The sequence below is a fragment of the Gossypium hirsutum genome, chromosome D09, assembly GCF_007990345.1.
Source record: "Gossypium hirsutum isolate 1008001.06 chromosome D09, Gossypium_hirsutum_v2.1, whole genome shotgun sequence".
NCBI lineage: Eukaryota > Viridiplantae > Streptophyta > Magnoliopsida > Malvales > Malvaceae > Gossypium > Gossypium hirsutum.
The window spans coordinates 8921659-8943826 of record NC_053445.1 but is presented as its reverse complement, the minus strand read 5'-3'; the positions used below and the strand labels follow the sequence as shown (position 1 = coordinate 8943826).

The 22168-nt window shown below is 33.0% G+C and overlaps 1 protein-coding gene across 1 annotated transcript; it reads left to right on the top strand.

Moving 5' to 3' along the window:
* The first annotated feature begins 20364 nt into the window (after positions 1-20364).
* On the top strand, positions 20365-21876 carry LOC107892756 (alkane hydroxylase MAH1). Its single transcript, XM_016817810.2, has one exon. It carries the CDS (start codon positions 20365-20367, stop codon positions 21874-21876), a length of 1512 nt encoding a protein of 503 aa, XP_016673299.2.
* The last annotated feature ends 292 nt before the right edge of the window (positions 21877-22168 follow it).

The following is a 22168-nucleotide window of genomic DNA, read 5'->3' as shown; positions in this document are numbered from 1 at the left end:
AGAAATTACTGAAGGCTTTAAAGCGTGTATTAATGCTACTTTCTTTTAGGTTCTATTTGCCCCCACCTATATTATGGTGTGCAAAAAAGTTACTGACAATTATACCTCGAGGATACAATGAATCCCAATGATTGTTTACATTCTACACTCACGGAAACAATTCATTGAGCACTGAGCAAAGCATAGCAAGAATATTAATTTCTATAAAAAAATTCTATAGTAATTCTTTATAAAATAATCTAGAAATATAAAAAATGGTGAGAGAATAGAAAGAAACTTTGTTTCTACATTTTTTGGTATGTCATACAAATGAAATTTATCTCCTATTTATAAGAGGCCTCATGTGTCTTCATAGGGACATAACTATCCAAATGGATAGTCATACCTTTAGCAATAAACATAATTATTCAATAGATATCTTCTTGAATAATTATGATTATTTGTTAATAATCAAGTGCCATAACTTTTAATAACTAATTTTTCATTTGCAAATATTGAAACATTATATATATTTGGAAAATGCTCCAACAGTCTCCCCCTATTTTCAAAATATTCTAGATTTTGATAATCTTGGAAATCAATTTCATAAATGAAGGTCTCTTATAATTGAACCTTCACTTAGTGAAAACAAGTTAAATTTAATCGAAATTGCATGATAAACTATGCTTTGAACCAGTTATTCCATTTGATTAACTGAACACATCTCACACAATGATTTCAACACCAGTAAATGCATAGTATCCAGGGAGACTATAATGGCCATGTGTCTGTAACCTCTTTTCATGAGTGCTCTTAAAGCCAAGTCCTTTGAGCTCTTTGAAACAGCCACACTTTCACTCTTTAACATATTTATTGTACTTTAACATATTTATGTTATGAGCTTATTAAAAGTATAATACTCTCACACTTTCCTTATCACTACGAGTACCTAGCACTTTTTCCCTTAGGATGATATATTATATATTATTTTATAGTGCTGGCATTTACATACTGATGTTGTACTTTGTCTTATTGAACTCAAAACTTGGCGTTATTTCAAGCGTTGAGTTGAGTTTCCATCATGAGTGACTCAAATATTATAACGCTTGTACCTCATCTCTAGATTTCCAAATTTTCAACATAGCTATGTTAATTATCTATACCACATGGAAAAACTTTATATTTATTTTTATCTTGAAAATTCACAAGTCCAACATCCCCACCATGTTCAATTACCCATTCTTTCGCAAAAGAATGCTATCAAGGATATCTTTTCTACTATTATCAAATTACGATGATCACTTTATCTTTTCTTATCATGATAATTTCATATTTGGCTACTTTCTTTATTTCTTGATATACAAGAAATTAATTTCACAATCACCATATATATGAAACCATATGTCATGTTTATTTCACTGAATAAGTTGTTGTAAAGAGGCCTCGAATCCCTTGGTGAAACCAGACAATATACTTTCTATTTGTCATAGCTTCTTTTCAACGTCAATACATGACTTTAAAACTTTTTTCCATTCATAGTCAAATAACATACTTTTTCTTAACACACCACAAATATGCAAGGGTGTAACATATATAGTCATATTAGAGGACCATCAATTGTCCAATCAAATGACTATAAAATTACACTTTTATTCACCCTTCACCATGGACATCATCAATTATTTTCTGACTACAATCAAAATCATGTTCATCACTTAAATGGGTTAAATAACATTCATATTGCTATTTCATACTCACGAGATCTTTTATTCATGGCTTCCAAAGTAAATTTCAAAATTTCAAAATTTACATCTTAAAATTTTATAAAATCATGGGACTATAGATCATATCCAAGTCATAAAAAACCGCATGCGCCATCATAAATATGCATAATAGGATCTTGATTTCAAATATATGATTATCACGTTATATATTCTTATTAGAAAATTTCATACTAGAATAGTGATCTTATTATATAAGCCAATGCTTTCCGTTATTCTACATTAACTAGAAAAATTAACCATGGATACGCATATGACTTATTCTATTTCTAGTCAAAACCACTTCTAGTCCAAACTTTATAATATAGAATAAAAATGTGCAATCATATATATAACGCATTTAGGTTAAGGTTATTTAACAAAAACAAAGAAATTATTTATATTATATGATCATCTACAAACTTTCACTTTTAAAAATGAAAATAATGTCTCATCAATATCATCCAAATGCTAGTTACTAATATTATGATCTAAATAAAGAAATAATTTCATACCGCAAATTAAATATGTCATAAAAAAGAAAGTATACTTTTGTACTAAAAATTTCACTCACAAATTAGATGGAACAAATTAAATTTCAATTCTCCAAATATATTGTCTATTTATAATGCACTAATAGGTGCCTAAATGACTCTTTAAAACGATCTCACTTTTCATGTTGCACTTTTTTAATTTCAAGAAATCATTTCAACTCAACCTTTTGAAAGTAACCGTTGGATTTAATAACACAACTTTTTAGTTTGGGAAAGCTCTCCCGAATTATTATAATGCTTCTATTGGATAGAAGACTATTCAACTAATATATATTTGAACAATACCATCACCATTCAAAATAAAAGTATTGTTTTAATCCATCAATAGATCTTTTCCCAACTGCGCATTTTCATTCCATCCATCTTCCTTCTTTCTACCACGATATATAATATATATTATATAATTTTATGCCAATAATAATTATACATGTTAAAATATCATGTAAATAATAAACTGACATTTGATTTCTATCAAGTAAATACTCCACAAGGCAATCATACTTTTGGCATAATGTATTAAGTTCAGCTTTGAAATCTAATTCATGTAACATGAGTAAAACAATAAATTTAGCGTACCTTTTTCTTGTGATAAAGATTTCTTCTAGACAAAAATTTGGCAAGGTCTTTGACCTTAATGCAATCACATTTGTCAATAGTCATCCTCATATGTAACCTCCCCATCCTGACCTAGACATTAAACTCGAATTCGAAAGATTACATCAGCCACTGAAATGGCCTAATAGGGCTATCAAAATTTCTGAAAAAAATAGTTATTTTAAAACATTTATTTAATGTAGTAGAAAACTTAGTTTAAATTTCATTTTACTATTCCTCAACATTTTAGTTATTATCTAGCAATGAAAAATATGGTTTTTACTTATGTTTTTAATAAAAATCAAGTTTCATGCATAATTAATTAATAATAACAACTTAATAACCTAATTAAAAATTAAAACTAAATGTCATGCAAAAATAATCGAACCTAAGTCCTAAATCTCATGCCACAGTTCAAAAAAAATATTACAATTCACGAATATAATTAAAACAAAAGTTTAAGCTTTAATAAATTGGAAATAAAATCGATAATGCCGAGATTCTCCGGATGTTGTGTCTGCATCCTAACCTAGTGGGTTATCTAAAAGTATGAAAATCTAAGGTGGGGTGAGCTATGACGCTCAATGTGAGTTCATTTACAATTAAATCAATGCAACAGTTGTTAAGACATATTAAATAACATTGCATATCATAATCATAGGTAGCAATTCAATACAAAGCATCAAATTTTATCATGTACGAACTCACAATAACCGTGTTCACAATAACCATATTCAGATCAATAGTTTCTCTAATTTTCCCACAATAGTCATACTCATATGCACATGTATATTCTCATACACACAAAAGAATGTATATGTTGCATAACATAATTTTAGGGTTTATATGCACATATTTTATAAGATGTCCTATAATTTTCGGGTTCAAAAAGAATATATCCTACCCCACCACTCCACATCATAATGGGAGTTCCCCAGAACTCCCTTCTCCAACACACCGAGATGTGGATATACCACTACTGGTTCGCAGATAATAACTACCATTCAGCTGTGGACACACAACAAGTTCCTACAGTTGGAATCTACTTTCATCTGTGGGTTCACAGCAAATAGTCCTGCAAATGAAACCTGCTTTCGGCTATAGATTTTACAACAAAATCCTATCGTTGGAACCGACTTCCATTTGTGGGTACACAACAAAACTGAGTTAATGCAGATAAATTGTCATGCTTCCACTGATCATATCGTCCCAACCCATGCAATGCATTATGACATATTAAATACAATATATAATAATATTTAATACATGGCAAACCAACAGCAAAATCATGCCTTTATCGGGAATACGAGCTAACTGTATCATGGTGCATGCTATACATACATTCACAAGTATTTTTTTCAATTTCAACATAATATTTTCAAGTCTCATACAAATATTCAAAAATATAAGTAAATACTGCATTAAATCGATCAATCATGGATTCTAGCAAATCTCACATTATTAGGGACCTATTTGCATAATTAAATTCACTAAAAATAGTTCGTAACCTATTCAATGACTAAATTGATCAAAAAATGAAATTCTCAAACAAAACTATAATTTCTTGGTTCTAGGGGACACACGACCGTGTGACCGAACTGTGTAGGAAGCCTTGGGCCTTGTGGAAAGGGTATACGACTGTGTGGCTATGTCGTGTGACATTCAAAATCTCAACCTACAGGGGAGACACGACCGTGTGGCAGGTCGTGTGGGAGGTCCTAGGCCATGTGAGAAGTAAAATCCTAGGTTGTCAAGGGGGACATGGTCGTGTGTGAGGGTGTGCATTCCACATGGGTGGCCCACACGCCAGTGTGGTAGGCCGTATGGTCTAGGCTAGTTTTGATTTTGCCTCGATTTTCTTGTAAAAGAACACACACTTGACTTTTAAGGTTTCGTACGATGATCCTCACGTCCAATTCTGATCTGGGTTACCTACAATGGGTCTTTAGATCGAAAAAAATGTAAGAATTAATATTGATGTTCAAGATTTATCGAATTTAACAAGATTTTCGGGAAAGCTCATAGAAATGTCAAATTTGATTTTGGAAAATTGTCAAGATTGATATTATACCAGATTTCTAGGGTTCTACGAAATTAGAAACAAGATTGCTTACCGATCTAGATGGAAAATCAAAGATTAGGGTCGATGAATTCAACGCTCGGAGGAAAATAGATTAAATCAGGACTTGATTATGATTTGAGTGTTAAGATATCAATTTTCCATAAAAGATGAGAGAAAATTGCAAAATGAAAAGATGAAGAAAGAAAGAGGCAAAAATAAAATGATCAAATTTGGTTTTCATTTGAAAGAGAACTAGTTTCCAAGTATAATTAGGAATGGTGTAAGGTCTAATCATGATTCAAACCTAGGTACAAAGGGAAGATAGAAACCCTACTGATGCGATCTCGTACTCATTGGTCGATTCGAGTCGCTTGTGTTTCCGATCGTAAATATAAGTAGTATCCGATCTAGTTTATCAAAGGGCTAAATTTAGACAAAGATAGGTTTAACAAGGGATTATTTGGTTGATTAGCGAAGGAACGGATGACTGATAGGCTTAAAAGCTGAATAATGAACCAATATTAAAAAGAGAATATTGACCCGATTCTTATGATGCTCTTATGGTGGAAATGGCTAATAGATTGAACCGTAACCCATTATCTATTGGAGATAGGAACCAAATAGTATAATTGGAATGCCACACTCGTTAAAGTGATAGGTTCACAAAGGGAATTAGATTGATGCCACTAGACTACGTAGATAAGTCAATTTGAGTCACAAAAGAACAAAGAGATTTGAACAACTCACAAATAGATTAAAATTCATCAAAGGTTTAAAAAAGTCTCAAATACAAGATTTGAGCTTAGTATTTATAGCTCTACAAAAGTCCAGCCAAATAGACTAGTTTAAAGTAGCTTAATTGAGTTGACTAACCATTAAGCTATCCCGCATGACTTTTGAAGACTCCCATGTATAGGTGATGCCAACAGCCATGTCATTTGCACTCCCCAAACAGCCAAAACATGTAGCCTTTAATTTGAGCTAATGGTTCAAGTAGATGGTCGATTTTGGATGGTGTGAACATGGCTGATGCCTTCTTGGGAAGTCAGACGTGTAATCTCCCTTTTAATGTTGAATAGGGCACACGAACAACCTTCAAGGTGTGGAAACCCAAAATTGGATGGTCACTTGGTGTGAACATAGCATCCAACTGATTGGACAAATGTGAAAATACTTGTGTCTATTGCATTCCACGAAAGGTTGCTTGGAAGAGAGCAACCAGTAGCTCCCCCATGAATGCACATCCAAATGCATGTTTCCCCCTTTAATTCCATCCATTGAACACCCTACAAAACACATTAAACACAGCTTAAACATAATTTAATTGGTCTAAACTAAAGACATGTATTAAAGACGCCTAAACTAGGACATATTTAAAACATATATTTAAGATGTCTTAAATTATGACATAATTAAAAACCCTTATTAAAGATGTTCAGATTATGACATAATTAAAACTCATATTAATTATGTTCAAATTAAGACATAATTAAAGACTTAAACTAATTTAACTAAATAACTAGAACCGAATTTAATTCTTTAATCCAACAAATAAATTCACAAGTTGAAGAAAGCTAAAGTTGAGCTTGAAGCAAGTTGCATGGCACGTATGGAGTGCATGTCCATGATTGATCAATGAACCCTGCAATGGATTCACCCCAAATTCGATCAATAAGGCCCGCAATAAATTTCTTGAACCTCTTAGCTTGAGCTCGAGTAATCAGCCCCGTTGGCAACTCCATGGGTTCTTCGGCATCTTTGGAAGGGTCTTGAACCATGATCGCATCATCCCCTCCCCTTTCGAAGCGATTTGTCCCCAAATCATCACCTACATCATAAGGAGAAAGGTCAGATACATTAAAACTTGCACTTACATTGTACTCACCTAGAAGGTTGAGTTTGTATGAATTGTCATTGATCCTTTCCAATACTTTAAAATGACCATCACCTCTCGGTAGCAATTTAGACCTTCGTTGGGCTAGAAACTTTTCCTTTCTCATATTCACCCACACCCAATCTTTGGGTTCAAAAACTACACGTTTTCTTCCCTTATTGGCCATATGCACATATTGTTTAGACCTCTCTTCTATATTCTTCCTCACCTTTTGATTTAGTTGCTTCACGTACTCAGCCTTTCGTTTGGCATCTACATGCACAAGTTGATCATTAGGTAAAGGAATCAAATCAAGAGGTGTTAAAGGATTAAAACCATAAACGACTTCAACCGAATGAACAGATCGATTATAGGCAAACTCAATGTGCGGCAAACACTCCTCCGATGTCTTGAGATTCTTCCTTATAATTGCCCTCAACAATGTTGACAAAACTCTTTTCACCACTTCAGTTTGTCTATCCGTTTGTCGGTGGCGCATCATAGAAAACAACAGTTCTGTGCCAAGCTTCCCCTACAATGTTCTCCAAAAGTGGCTGAGGAACTTCGCATCTCGATCGGACACTATAGTCCTCGAAACTCCATGTAAACACGCGACTTCTTTAAAAAAAATTTGTAACATGTAAAGCATCGCCAGTTTAATTACAAGCAATAAAATGTGCCATTTTGGAAAATCGGTCAACCACTACAAATATTGAGTCTTTTCCACTTTTAATTCTAGGAAGACCTAAAACAAAATCCATTAAAATATCAACCTAAGGCTCCTCGAAAATGGGCAAGGGCGTGTACAATCTATGAGGCTTGATTCTCGATTTGGCCTTTTTACAAGCTATGCATCAATTGTGCACTCTCTCCACGTCATGTTTCATCATTAGCCAAAAGAAATGCTCGTGGAGCATGGCCAATGTCTTTGTGACTCCAAAATGTCCCATGAGGCCTTCGCTATGCTCCTCGTTCAACAACACATCCTGAACAGATCCTTGAGGAATGCAAAGCTTACTTTCTCGAACAAGGTAATCATCATGTCTATAAAACTTTTCAAAGGCTTAGTGTTCACAAGCCTTATACAATTCAGCAAAATTAGAATCATTTTCATAAAGTTCGTTCAAATGCACAAAACCAAGTAGTTTCGAATCTAAATGGTTAAGAAGGGCATACCTCCTTGACAAAACATCTGCTACGACATTTTTTTTACCTTTTTTATATTTGATTACATGCGAAAATGATTTAAGAAAGTTTACCTAATTGGCGTGTCTCTTGTTTAACTTGTTATAGCCCTTGAGGTGTTTCAACGCCTCGTGATCAGTATGAATAACAAATTCTTTAGGCCACAAGTAATGCAGCCACATTTCCAATGCCCAGATCAGTGCATACATTTCCTTGTCATAGGTTGGGTAATTAAGGGTGACACCATTTAGTTTCTCGCTAAAATAAGCTATGGGACGCCCATCTTGAGTCAGCACAGCTCCAATACCTATACCTGAGGCATCACACTCAATCTCGAACGTTTTGTTAAAATCAGACAAGGAAAGTAAAGGAGTGTTTGTCAAACAATCATTAATTAAATTAAAAGACTTTTCTTGCTCCTCACTCCAATAAAAAGTAATTTTTTTCTTAATGATACCTGTCAATGGAGCAGCCAAAGTGCTAAAGTTAGGAACAAACCGCCTATAAAAACTTGCCAAGCCATGGAAACTTCTTACTTAGCTTATGCTCGTAGGTCGTGGCCATTCTCGAATCACCTTCACTTTATCTTGATAAACTTCGAGTCCTTCCAAGCTAACCACGAATCCTAAGAAAACAACCTTGTTAGTACAAAATGAAAATTTCTTAAAGTCAGCATACAAAGTTTCCTTACGCAATACTTCCAAAATAGATTGCAAATGAAGCAAATGACCTTCTATAGACTTACTATAGATTAATATGTCATCAAAATAAACTACGCAGAATTTACCAATGAAAGCACATGGCACATAATTCATCAAACGCATAAAACTACTCGGTGCGTTAGTTCAGTCGAAAGGCATAACCAACCACTCGTACAAACCGTGCTTTGTCTTAAACACTATTTTCCACTCATCTTCTTCTCACATTCAGATCTGGTGATAACCACTTTTGATATCTATTTTGGAGAAGAGTTGGGCTCCACTTAGTTCATCCAACATGTCATCAAGGCACGAAATTGGGTGTCCATACTTGATTGTGATCTTTTTGATTGCTCGGCAGTCCATGCACATGTGCCAAGTTTCATCCTTTTTGGGCACCAAGAGCAAGGGCATGGTGCAATGGCTTAAGCTCTCTCAAATATACCCCTTCTCCATCAACTCGGCTACTTGCCTTTGAAGTTTCTTAGTTTATTTGGGGTTACTTTTTATAGGTTGGACGGTTTGGAATTGTAGCTCCAAATATGAAGTCAATTTGATGCTCGATCCCTCGAATAGGTGGTAAACCACTAGGGACATCTTCCGGAAATACATCTTCAAAATCCTACAACAAAGACACAATCGAAGAGGGGAGATTATCATCTAGGTCGTTAGTATTGAATAAATTTTCCTTGTACATAAGTACAAGTATTGGCTGTTTCAACAACAAGAACTTTCAAATTTCCCTATCGTTTGCATACACACTCAATTTTTCAATCTTTTTGTCTTCTTTTCTTTCCTTTTCCTCTCTCACTTTTATTTCACTCTCTTTATTCTTTTACCTTGCTTTTACCTCATGCTTTCCTTTCTTTTTTTTTTAATTTCTTTTTTTTTTCACTACTTCCCTCTTATTCTTTCACTCCTAACTTTTCAAAAGAATCTTTCAATTTTAACTGATCCTTGTACACTTGCTTAGGGGTTAATGGCACCAAGGTCACATTCTTTCAAAGATGCTTGAAAGTGTATCTATTAGTGTAACCGTCATGGATCACTCTTCGATCAAACTGCCATGGTCTTCTTAAAAGCAAATGGCCAGCATGCATCGACACCACGTCACATGCGACTTTATCACTATATTTTTTTAATTGAAAAGGTAACAACGGCTTGTTTGGTGACTTTGAGTTCTCCTCCATTGTTAAGCCATTGTAATTTGTACATGTGGATGTTTGGTCATTGGTAGGCCAAGCTTCTCCATCAACATGCTACTAGCAACGTTTGTGCAGCTTCCTCCGTCGATGATTACACTACACACTTTGCCTTGAACATGGCATTGCGTGTGAAAAATATTCTCGCGTTGCTGTTCATTCTCCATACTTTGAAGGCTCAAACTCTGCTTGATGATGAGTATTTCACCTTCATCAGCATACTCAAGATCCTCCTCCTCTTCAGTGAGTGTTTCAAATTCATCTTCTTTCTCTTCTTCAGACTCGATCTCATCATTGGGTCTTACAATCATTACACTTCTATTGGGGCATTGACTCACGATGTGACCCCTCTCAAGGCACTTGAAGCATTTGATGTCACGAGTGCGGTTAGGCACAGCTTCGTTTTTCCTTTGCTAGTTTCTCCACTCGACTTGTTGGGCTTTGTAGATACGACGGGTTCTTTTGCTCAAAATGAGGTGTCTTTCTTGCTGGTTCCTTGACCTCATTTTAAAGTGGAAGAAGAGTTGGGGTAGGGTCGAATAGCACCATTTCGTTTGAGTTGTTTCTCCACTTTGATGGCCATGTGCACCATGCCTACAACTTCGATGTAGTGTTGTAATTCCACCACATTGGCAATATCACAATTTAATCTGACTAAGAACCTCGCCAGGGTAGCCTCCTAATCCTCCTTGATGTCGGCTCGGATCATGGCAATTTCCATTTTCTTGTAATAGTCTTCAACACTTCGATTTCCTTGAGTAAGGTTTTGTAACTTTTGATATAGTTCGCGATGGTAATTAGCAGGAATAAACTTTTTTCTTATGATGGCTTTCATCTCGGCCCATGTGGACATGGGTCGTTCTTCGTTTCTCCTTCGGCTCATGGTTAATTGATCCCACCATATGATTACATAGTCAGAGAACTCGATGGCTACGAGTTTGACTTTCTTACTCTCCGAGTAGTTATGGCACTCAAATACAAACTCAAACTTTTTCTCCCATTCTAGATACGCCTCCGGATCGATCTTTCCTTGGAATGGTGGAATAGCCATTTTGATATTCTTGAGGTCATCATCTACTCGTTCATGCTCCCTAGGCCTTTGGTTTCTATGGCCTCATCGTCTTTCGCTTTGACTAGATGCTTGGTCACTCTCCACATTGCTAGGATTGTAGAGATCATCTTGATAAAGTCTCGGATGGCCTGGCTCCCTCTTTAAATTTTGTGGAGTTCTTTCTCGTTGGACCCGTTCTTCTAATTATTCTAATTGTTCTTGCATGGGTTGTAAATGCCTTTGGAGCATTTGGTCCATTTCACGGATAAGGGTTTCATAAGTTAGGTCGGGTACACCACCAACACCACCACCAGTAATGTTTCTTATGGAGCGTACACTACCACCTTCCGCAACATTTCTTTCAGGCCTACGAGACATGGTGTTTCCTTACAACAAACCTCATGAATTCATTCAAAAGAAAAGTATACACTCCACACGTTTTTCACTTAATTTTTGGCTTTTTTCTTACCACCTCTTGCCTTTTTCCAGTCGTATTCGCCTCTCTAAGTTTGTAAGTGACTGCCTTAGACTTAACAACAAATCTTTGTAGGTCAGCTTCAAAAGTGTTGCAAATGGTAGGAGTTGATATCGGTGTAGAGTAGGCTGAAAGAAAAGAAGGGTTCTTAAAGTGTGGCGAAAATGTTTGTAAAGAAAATTTTTAAAGCTCGGGGAAACAATCACTTTCACAAAACTAGCTTTTCTCTTCTTCTTTTTTTATCTTCCAAACCTTGTGCTGCAAATATGCTATATATATTCTCTCTCTTTTTTTTCTTGAACAAATACCTTCATTGCAAAGGGTAGGAATTTCATTGCAAAAGGTAGGAATTGATATTGGTGTAGGGTAGGCTGAAAGAAAATAAGGTTCTTAAAGTATGGCAAAAATATTTGTAAAGGAAATTTTTAGAGCTGGGGAAACAATCACTTTCACAAAACTAGCCTTTTCTCTTCTTCTTTTTTATATTCCAAACCTTGTGCTTCAAATATGCTATATATATTCTCTTTTCTCTTTTCCTTTTTTATAACTCAACCTCGGGATGGTAAAACATCAATGCTTACTTAATTTCAACCAGCTCTGATACGAAATGATGCGATCTCGTACTCGTTGGTTGATTTAAGACGCTTGTGTTCCCGATCGTAAATTTAAGTAGTATCCGATTTAGTTTTTCAAATGGCTAAATTTGGACAAAGATAGGTTTAACAAGGGATTATTGGTTGTTTAGCGAAGGGACGGATGAGGATAGGCTTAAAAGCTGAATAATGAACTAATATTAAAAAGGGAATATTGACCCAATTCTTATGATGCTCTTAAGGTGGAAATGGTTGATAGATTGAACCATGACCCACTATATATTGGAGATAGGAGCCAAACGGTATAATTGGAACACCACACTCGTTAAAGTGATAAGTTCACAAAGGGAATCAGATTGACGCCACTAGACTAGCTAGATAAGTCAATTTGAGCCACAAAAGAACAAAAAGAGTTGAACAACTTACAAATAGATTAAAATTCATCAAGGGTTCAAAAAAGTCTCAAATACAATATTTGAGCTTAGTATTTATAGCTCTACAAAAGTTCAGCCAAATGGACTAGTTTAATTCAGCTTAATTGAGTTGAATAACCATTGAGCTATCCTACGTGGCTTTTGAAGACTCCCATGCATAGGTGATGCCAATAGCCATGCCATTTGCACTCCCCAAATAGCCAAAACGTGTAGCCTTTAATTTGAGCTGATGGTTCGAGTAGATGATCGGTTTTGGATGGTATGAACATGGCTGATGCCTTCTTGGGAAGCCGAATGTGTCATCTCCCTTTTAATGTTGCATAGGGCACATGAACAGCCTTCAAGGTGTGAAAACCTAAAATTGGATGGTCACTTGGTTTGAACATAGCATCCAGCTGATTGGACAAGTGTGAAAACACTTGTGTCCATTGCATTCCATGAAAGGTTGCTTGGAAGAGAGCAACCAGCAGCTCCCCCATGCATGCACGTCCAAATGCATGTTTCCCCCTTTAATGTCATCCATTAAACACCCTATAAGACACATTAAACACAACTTAAACATAATTTAATTAGTATGAACTAAAGACATGTATTAAAGACGTCTAAACTAGGACATATTTAAAACATATATTTAAGATGTCCTAAACTATGACATAATTAAAAACCCTTATTAAAGATGTTCAGGTTATGACATAATCAAAACTCATATTATGAGATAATTAAAGACTTAAACTAATTTAACTAAATAACTAGAACTGAATTTAATTCTTTATTCCAACAAATAAATTTAGAAGCTGAAGAAGACTAAAGTTGAGCTTGAAGCAAGTTGCATGGCACGCATGGAGTCCATGTCCATGATTGATTAATAAACCCCACAAAGGCTTCACCCCAAATTTGATCAATAAGGCTCGCAACAGCTTCATTAAACCTCTTAGCTCGAGCTCGATTAATCTGCCCTGTTGGTAACTCCATGGGTTTTTCAGCAACTTTAGAAGGGTCTTGGACCATGATCGCGTCACTTACCACTTGAGCTAGTGCTTAAACTTAATCATTTTCTACCACATTAGTTACTTATACTAGCTTAGTTTTTGTTCCTTAATTGCTAAAAAATAAAAGATGCAACATGAAAAGAATAGGACTTGAACCTTAGTTCTCTAAGAGGTTAAATAAGCTCTCGACCACCTAAACTAAAGTTCATTTCATGATAGTTTTAATAATTCCAACCCTATTAATTTTAGGGTGTTACATAGTATCATGCTTACAGTGGCATGTGAATACATGGTGAATAAACACACCTTCTTTAAATTCTCATAGATTGCAAATTTAGAACTTTAAAATTGTTGGTGTATAGAGATAAAAATAAACTTATGAGAAATTAACAAAGGCTTCAAGGCATGTAGCAATGTCACTTTATTTAAGGTTTTATTCGCCCCATATTATGGTGTGGAAAAGAGTTACTGACAAATAAACCTCGAGGATATAATGAAACCTAATGATTGTCTATGTTTTACACTGACGGAAACAGTCCATTGAGCATTGAGTGGAGCATAGCAAGGATATCAATTTCAATAACAAATTTCTACAGTAATTATTTATAGAACAATCTAGAAATATAAAAGATTGTGAGAGAATAGAAAGAAACTTTGTTTCTATATTTTTGGGGGTGTTATACAAATGAAATTCATCTCCTATTTATAGGAGGTCTCATGTCTCTTCATAGGGACAACTACTCAAATGCATAGCCATATCTTTAGCAATAAACATAATTGTTCAATAGATATCTACTTGAATAATTATGACTATTTGTTAAGCATCAAGTGACATAACTTTTAGTTACTTATAAGTTTTCATTTGCAACTATTGGAACATTATATATATATTGAAAATGTTCCAACAATACACACTTCCTACATTTGGAATTCAGTACCTACTTTAGTGTGATGTTTTGGAATTAAAAAAAACATTCATTTGATAGTCATATAATAATAAAAATAATGTTAAAAATATTGATTAGGATTTTTAAAAAAAACAAATACGCATTTGAACTCATCATGATAGAATAATTTTTTTTGTTGGAACAATGTTCTTAAGAAAAATTGAAATGAGCATTTTGATTGAAATAGTTAACAAGATTAACTACTTAGACTAACTAACGACATGATAAAAGTAGAGTGATCAAATTAGGTCCAAATTTGAAGTATATAGATTAAATCTCATGTTTCAGTATAGGCTAGGGGCCAAAATTGAAATTTGGCTATTGTCTTATAATGTCAAATACTGGTTCGCAGGTTAATCGATTTTTAAAATTTTTAAAATTTTTTAACCTTCAACATTTACAGTTTTTGTCAATTTGGTCCATACCCTTTAAAATATGTAATATAAAAAAAAGAATTCCATTTTTTTCTTATTTTAAACAAAACTTTAAAAAAAACTCTATTTTTAAAAAAATTAAAATCTATTTAAAAAATATATTTTTGAAAGATATTTTTAAAATATAAAAATTCCAAAATTCAATGTTATAAACCCAGGGAAAAACCAAAAAGTTTTTTTGGGTACCAGAATTAAATTGTACATTTTTATAATAGTAAAAATGCAATGTTACCATTTTAATAGCCTATATCTTTATAAATTTTAAAGGATTAAATCCAATTTTTATTATTTGGGGAGGAGCAAAGTGTAAATTTATCATTACTAGTTTAAAATTTTATAAACTATAAAGGAGTCTAAATGAAAAAAATTCCATTTTAATGGGAGGGTTGGGGCCCCTGCTAGCCCCCACTTGGTTCTGCCACTATCTAAACCTAACAGAACCGATTGGATGAAGAACAAGCTAGGGTATTAATCCGGTGAGAGGTAAAAAATCGGTTGACCTGAATATCGATACGAACTAGTTGAACTGATAGTTGAACTAATTTTTATCATGTTTAATATTTTTATTTTTCATAATTTATTTGCTTTGAGCTGGTTGGACCAGTTGTTCTGGGAACCAATTGGTCAGACTAGTTCAAAATCGATTCAACTAATTTTTAGCTTGATTCAACCAGCCTGTACCTATTTGTAGGTAAACCAATTTTTCACCTCTAACTGGATCAATACCCCAATTGGTTCTTGTTCTCGTTTAGTTTAGATAACATTGAATTTTGAATTTTTTATATCTTTAAAATCATTTTTATTTTTTTAATTTTAAAGAGTTTTTATTGTTTTTCACTATTTTTTAAATATATTTTTAAAAAATAAAAATTATATTAATTTTTGTGTTCTTATTTAAAATATAAAAATATTAAATTTTTAAAAACTTTTTATGTACTTTTAATGAGTAAGGAGACCAATTTGACAAAAAACTATAAATTTTAAGGCCTAAAAATATTATTTTACCTTTGACAATGTTAACTTTAACAATAAAATTAAATGGAGGGACCAAGATTTCTAAATCAGAAAAAGTACAGAGATTTAATGTCCGAAAATTAAAGTATAGGGACTGAATCTCAAAGTTAGAAAGAGTACAAAAACCTTTCACATATTTAAGCCTCTTTTTTTTATCTCACTTTAATAACTAAATAATCATGTCATTAATCAGTTCACCCAAAACCGTCAAGGAAGTCTAACGTGGCAGTGTGGATCACTATAATGTAGCCACTTGTCCATTTAAAAAAAATAATGTTAATTTTTTGTTAAGAATCCATGTCGTTTTTTAATTACACGTTAAGAAATAAATTTAAGGGTGAAGTACATCAACAACCAAACCAAGATGAATGTAGAATCAAATGTGAATCTTTGGAAGATATCTTTTAAGTTTACCACCAAGCTTTGTTTAGCAACATGCTCAATGACAGGTATAAGACCTTTTTCAACCTTATCTTGAGTAGTCCTTAACAAATATTGGTTGAAAAGTTGATGCTTCATGAATCCCTAAGCAACTCGCCTCTAGTTTTTCCACAAATCCATGTCCGAGTTGATAACCCCGTCCCCCAAAATGTCAAAAATTTGCTTGTATTCAGATCCTTTGGGGAAGTTGTTAAAGTTGGAGCTTAGAACGTAGTGAATATTTGCAGGGTCGCAGGTCAGCAACATGTTCATCTTAGCAAACTAAGGGCCACGAAAAAGAATAGTGCCTAGAGTCTCAGTAATCCAGTCATGGAGCCTATGAAAGTTGAGGCATCATCCCAACAACAGGGAAACTCATTAGAGACCAATTCTTATTTCTCAAGCAATATAGAAATAGGAAAAAAATAAGAGCCAAGGAAACTTCTACAAAACCGAAAATTGCCATGAAATTGCAAAGCTTTGGAAAATATTTGTTTAATTCAAGTATGAATACAAGGAAGCTGGCAAATCCAATTTATAAAGGGTTAAAGTAATTAGAAGGTCCTTGTATTATAAGGACTAGATTAAATTAGTCTCTCTATTATTAAAAAGATCAATTTAGTTCTTATATTATTAAAAAGAATTCCATTTATTAACTAAAGGAAAATTTGATCCTTTCCTATTGTCATCCCTTGCTCCGATCCCAGCATAAAAAATATATCTCAATTTTTTCTAGAAGTTAAAAAGAGAAATTCAACATCATTACCTTCCTTTTTTTCATACACAATAATTGCTGAATTTGATACCATTCCAACAAATAGAAATTATTATTTCATTAAACATTAATAAACTCACACCTTATTCATCAATTCTAATTTTAAAACAAATCCCAATCCAAACTTCAACATATGATTCCTCCTTCAATTATCCTTTTGGTTTATTGAATTAATTTATGTGAGTGACACAATATGCAACTTACTCATAATAATACTAATAACAATAAGTTCAATCTACAAAATAGTATCTAAATTATATCATTTTTTATCTTTGTATCTAAATATTTCTTTTGTCACAAGTATCTAAATAATTCTTTTTTCTTGAGTTAATAACTCTCGTTTGTCAAATCATTAAGTCTATTTAAAAATAAGCTTCAATTACAAATTAATACCTAAACTATGCCTTTTTTTTCCCTTTCCATACTTAAATATGTTTTTGTCACAAGTAGTATCAAAAATTTTGTTTTTTTCTCAAGTTGGTACCTTTATTAGTTCAATCCTTAATCAATCAAGGTTTTTATGACGTGGGCTTGAATCTTTTTAATGAATATAATGTTTTGGTATAAAATAGGTAGGAATAATAGTTTAGCTACTAGTTGTGACAAAAAAAATATTTAGGTATCAACTTGAAAAAAATAATATAGTTTAAGTACTAATTTGTAAGTTAAATCTTTTTTTTAAAAATAGACCAATTTGAAAAAATAAAATTGACCAAATATTTAAATACCAAAATAATATATATATATATAATTTAAATACCAGCTTAAAAAAATTGTTGTCTGGGCATATGCACGTCAGCTGATCTAATAATCATTTAGTTAAATCCTGTCGTAGTTAATTAAACTGCTACGCTAATGACTTTTTCCTGTTGCAACGGGGTTCTTGGTTTTTCCATATTAATTTTAGTTTTTATTTTTTAGACTTATTTTGATAAAATGAACTTTGTTTTATGACTTTTGATTATCGCTTGACAAAACTTTGAGGTCTTTTTCATATATATTTCTTAAAACAAAAAATTTTCAAGAACTTTTAAATTATTTTCACTATTTTAAATATAAAATACAAATTAATTAAATATTAAATACAAAACAGAATTTGGTTCAAATTAATTAAATATTAAATACAAAACAGAATTTGGTTCAGTTTCGTGTAACCACGATTTTTCAACTTACATTCCAAACATCATCCAAATTAGGGGTGAGCATTCGATCGAATCGAAAATTTTCGAGTTAATCGAGTTTTCGAATCTCATTTTATCATCCTAACTTTATTTGAAGTTTTCTCGAATCGAGTCGAGTGAGATGGAATTCGAATCGAATCGAATCGAATATATTTGTTCGAGTTAAATTTTAAAAAATAATTTTGGGTCCTTGTAACCACTGTCACCCATCGTAATAAAATTTGTCCACCTTAATCAAATTTTTTATTAACTTTCATCACCTCATAATTTATTTATTAATTTTTATATATTGGTTAGCTTCTTTGCTTACTTAGTTGTTTTAATTATCTTCAGATTCTTGTCACTATGTATTTTGGAATTAAAAAATATATTAAATGAATTAAAAAATATATTAAATGTAAAAATATGATTTTTTTAATAAAAGTTATTTTAAAAATAAAATGTGAAATTGATACCAATATAAAATTTTAACTCGAATATTTTATGGCATAATTAATAATTCAATTTTAATATAAATATTCAATATGACTAAACAATTCAATAATATAAATAATATAAATAATATAAAATGTGAAATTTAATTTAATAATATAAATAGTAGATATAAATAAAATTATTACTATTTATGTTTAGTGAATTTTTTTTGGATAATTTTGATTTTTTATTTGAGGGTAAAGGGTGAGAAGTAAAAGTTTAGGGGGAAAATAAAAAGTTTTGGAGAATAAAAGTTTGAGGGAAAATAAATAGGGGGAGTAAAATTTTGGAGGAAAAATATTAAAAAAAATTGGAGGGGGGAGGGTTTGGGGTAGATGGGAGGTGGGATGGGAAGGGAATAAAAGTTTTAGGGGAAAAGTGGGAGGGAGTAAAAATTTTGGGAGAAAATAAAATGTTTTGAGGGTTTTTGGGAGTAAAATTTTGAGAAAAAATAAATGAGAGAGTAAAATTTTGGTGGGAAATAGATTTTGGGTAGATTGGGGGGCTGGGAGGGGAGGGGAGTAAAAGTTTTGGGGGGAAAGTGGAAAGGAGTAAAAGTTTTGAGGGAAAAGTAAAAAGGTTTAGGAGTTTGGGGTAAAAATGTAAAATATTATAGTTTGATATTCGAATTATTCGAGTTATTCGAATTTGAAAACTCAACTCGATTCGAACTCGAAATTCGAAAAAAAAATTCGAGTTGATTCGAATAACTCGATTAACTCGAATAACTCGATTCGTTTAACTCGAAATTCAAATTTTTTCTCGATTTTTTCGAGTCGAATCGAGTTTTGCTCACCCCTAATCCAAATACCTTAGGTTTGGTTGGTTTTCGATTTGGTTAGCTTTTTTGCTTAGCCCTAACTAATAAAAAAAAAATCATCATATGCAATTTTATCTAATTGCTCTCACATTCCATATGTTAGGCTATTCCCTCTTTAACATATAAATTTCTTAAATTAAAGAATTTATGAGCCATCTTTAGTATTTGTTTCTGCCTCCATTCTCTCAATTGGTATTGTATCCTACAATATGGTAAAAAAAATTATAACATTTTTTAAATAAATAAGTATATTATTTTTTATAATATATAACATGGATATGTAAATAAGTTATGTCCATATTTTTTGTCATAACATTTTATATAAGTATATTATAATACTTTTTATAATATTTTTATAACAAGCAAATTACTTTTATAATATGCTTTTTAATAGAACTGTAGAAAATTTTAAGATATAATTAATATAATTTTTTGCATAATTTTATAAAATATACATAAATTAATTTTTAATATTTATGATATAACTTTAAAAAATTTTAATTATAATTATTCGAAACACTCATACATGTTTATGCTTATAATATAATTTTCATAACTTAAACTTATATAAAGAAATTTAAAGTTAAAGAAGTGTTTGAAAATCCCTAATATAATTTTTATAACTTCAATCTGTATCCTCATCTTAAGAATTTAAAAGTGTAATTGGAACTTAACTATAAAATTTAAAGCTATTTAAAATTCGTTAGAAGTTTATTTAAAACAAAAACAAACAAAAATTCCAACCCCTACCCTACATATCTACAAGAGATGGTTAATGTTGGAAAAATTCACTTAATAAATTGAATTAAGAAGAACAAGAAATTTGCCTAAACTTGGTTATATCAATTTCATGGCATTACAGAGTTTTCTTCAAGTTTTCTTCTTGGCTCTCATTTCCTTTCTGTTTCTATACCGCTTGATGAGAAATAAAAATGGGTGTCCAAAGAGTTTTCCTGGCATTGTTGAGCTTCTCCTCAACGTTCATCGGCTCCACGACTGGTCTACTGAGACACTAGAAAGCTGCAAGGGCACTTTTGTTTTGGAAGGCCCTTGGTTTGCTAAGATGAACTGGGTGGTGACATGTGACCCTGCCAATGCTCACTACGTTATGAGTTCCAACTTTGACAACTTCCCCAAAGGGCCTGAATTCAAGCAGATGACCGATATCTTAGGAGACGGGATTTTCAACTCCGACATGGATTTGTGGAAAAACCAGCGGATAGCAGCTCAAGGATTCATGAGACATCACCTTTTCCACCAATTCTTGTTGAGGACTACCCGAGACAAGGTGGAAATGGGGCTGATGCCCATCATTGACCATGCTGCTAAACATGGCTTGGTCATCAACCTAGAAGACATTTTTCGAAGGTTCACGTTTGATTCTGCATGCATCTTGGTTACCGGCTATGATCCTAGTTGCCTCTCCCTTGAACTCCCTCAAGTTCTTTTCTCCAATGCCGTGGATGATTTCGAGCAAGCATTATTTTACCGGCTTGTTAGACCACGAAGCTTTACTAAGTTGCAGAAGTGGTTGAACATAGGACAAGAAGGGAAATACAAGAAGGCATGGAAAGTTCTTGATGATGTATTAGCTGAATATATATGTCAGAAAAGAAAAGAAGCGAACAAGCTGAACCAGGAGTTGGTATCAGTAGACGGTGTGGATCTCTTAACATCATACATAACTGAAAAGGAATCAACAGGTTTGAAATGTGATTATAAGTTCTTGAGAGACACCGCTCTGAATATGATAATTGCTGCGACGGACACGACGAGCACTGCTCTTACTTGGTTCACTTGGCTGGTTTCCAAGCATCCAATAGTGGAAAACAAGATCATAGAAGAACTTGAATCAAAAATACCAGTAAGTGAAACCAAAAGGAGGCGGCTATTCAATGTCGATGAGGTAAAGAATTTGGTTTATCTCCATGGAGCACTGTATGAGGCATTAAGGTTGTATCCACCAGTCCCTTTCAATCACAAGGAACCTGTCAAACCAGACATGCTTCCAAGCGGGCATCCAGTTCATCCAAAGACAAAAGTCTTGTTTAGTGTGTATTCAATGGGAAGAATGAAGTCAATCTGGGGAGAAGATTGCTACGAATTCAAGCCTGAGAGATGGATTAATGAGAGAGGAGAGATCAAACATGAGCCATCATACAAGTTCTTATCTTTTGGTTCAGGGCCAAGGAAATGTTTGGGGAAGGAAACATCGTTTATTCAGATCAAAGCCGTGGCATCTGCTCTAATTTACAATTATCGTATTCATGTAATGGAAGAAACTCCGATTATTCCGGCCGTATCGGTTGTCCTGCACACCAAGCATGGACTGATGACTAGGATCTCCAAGCGATGGGAATAAATGTCTGATAGCCTGCTACAAAAGAAGAATGACTAGTGTGATGCGATGGCATTGATTGTAGATAACTTAGTACAAAGTTAAATACCAAGTGCAATATGATTAAAAATAACTCAGTGTAATATATGTTTGGTGAATGTAATTGAAAAGTATTGTATTAGTGATAATAGATTGTATGAAAACTGTGATTCCATATAATTTTAATCTTTTTCCAATAATAGAATAACAATTCAGATTTTTCCTTCTGATTTTCAGCTTTTTCTTCATCAAAAAATTCAAATCCAACTAAAAATAC

Excerpts from the sequence above, each read along its gene's own strand:
- LOC107892756 (XM_016817810.2), top strand. The coding sequence starts at position 20,365 with ATGGCATTACAGAGTTTTCTTCAAGTTTTCTTCTTGGCTCTCATTTCC.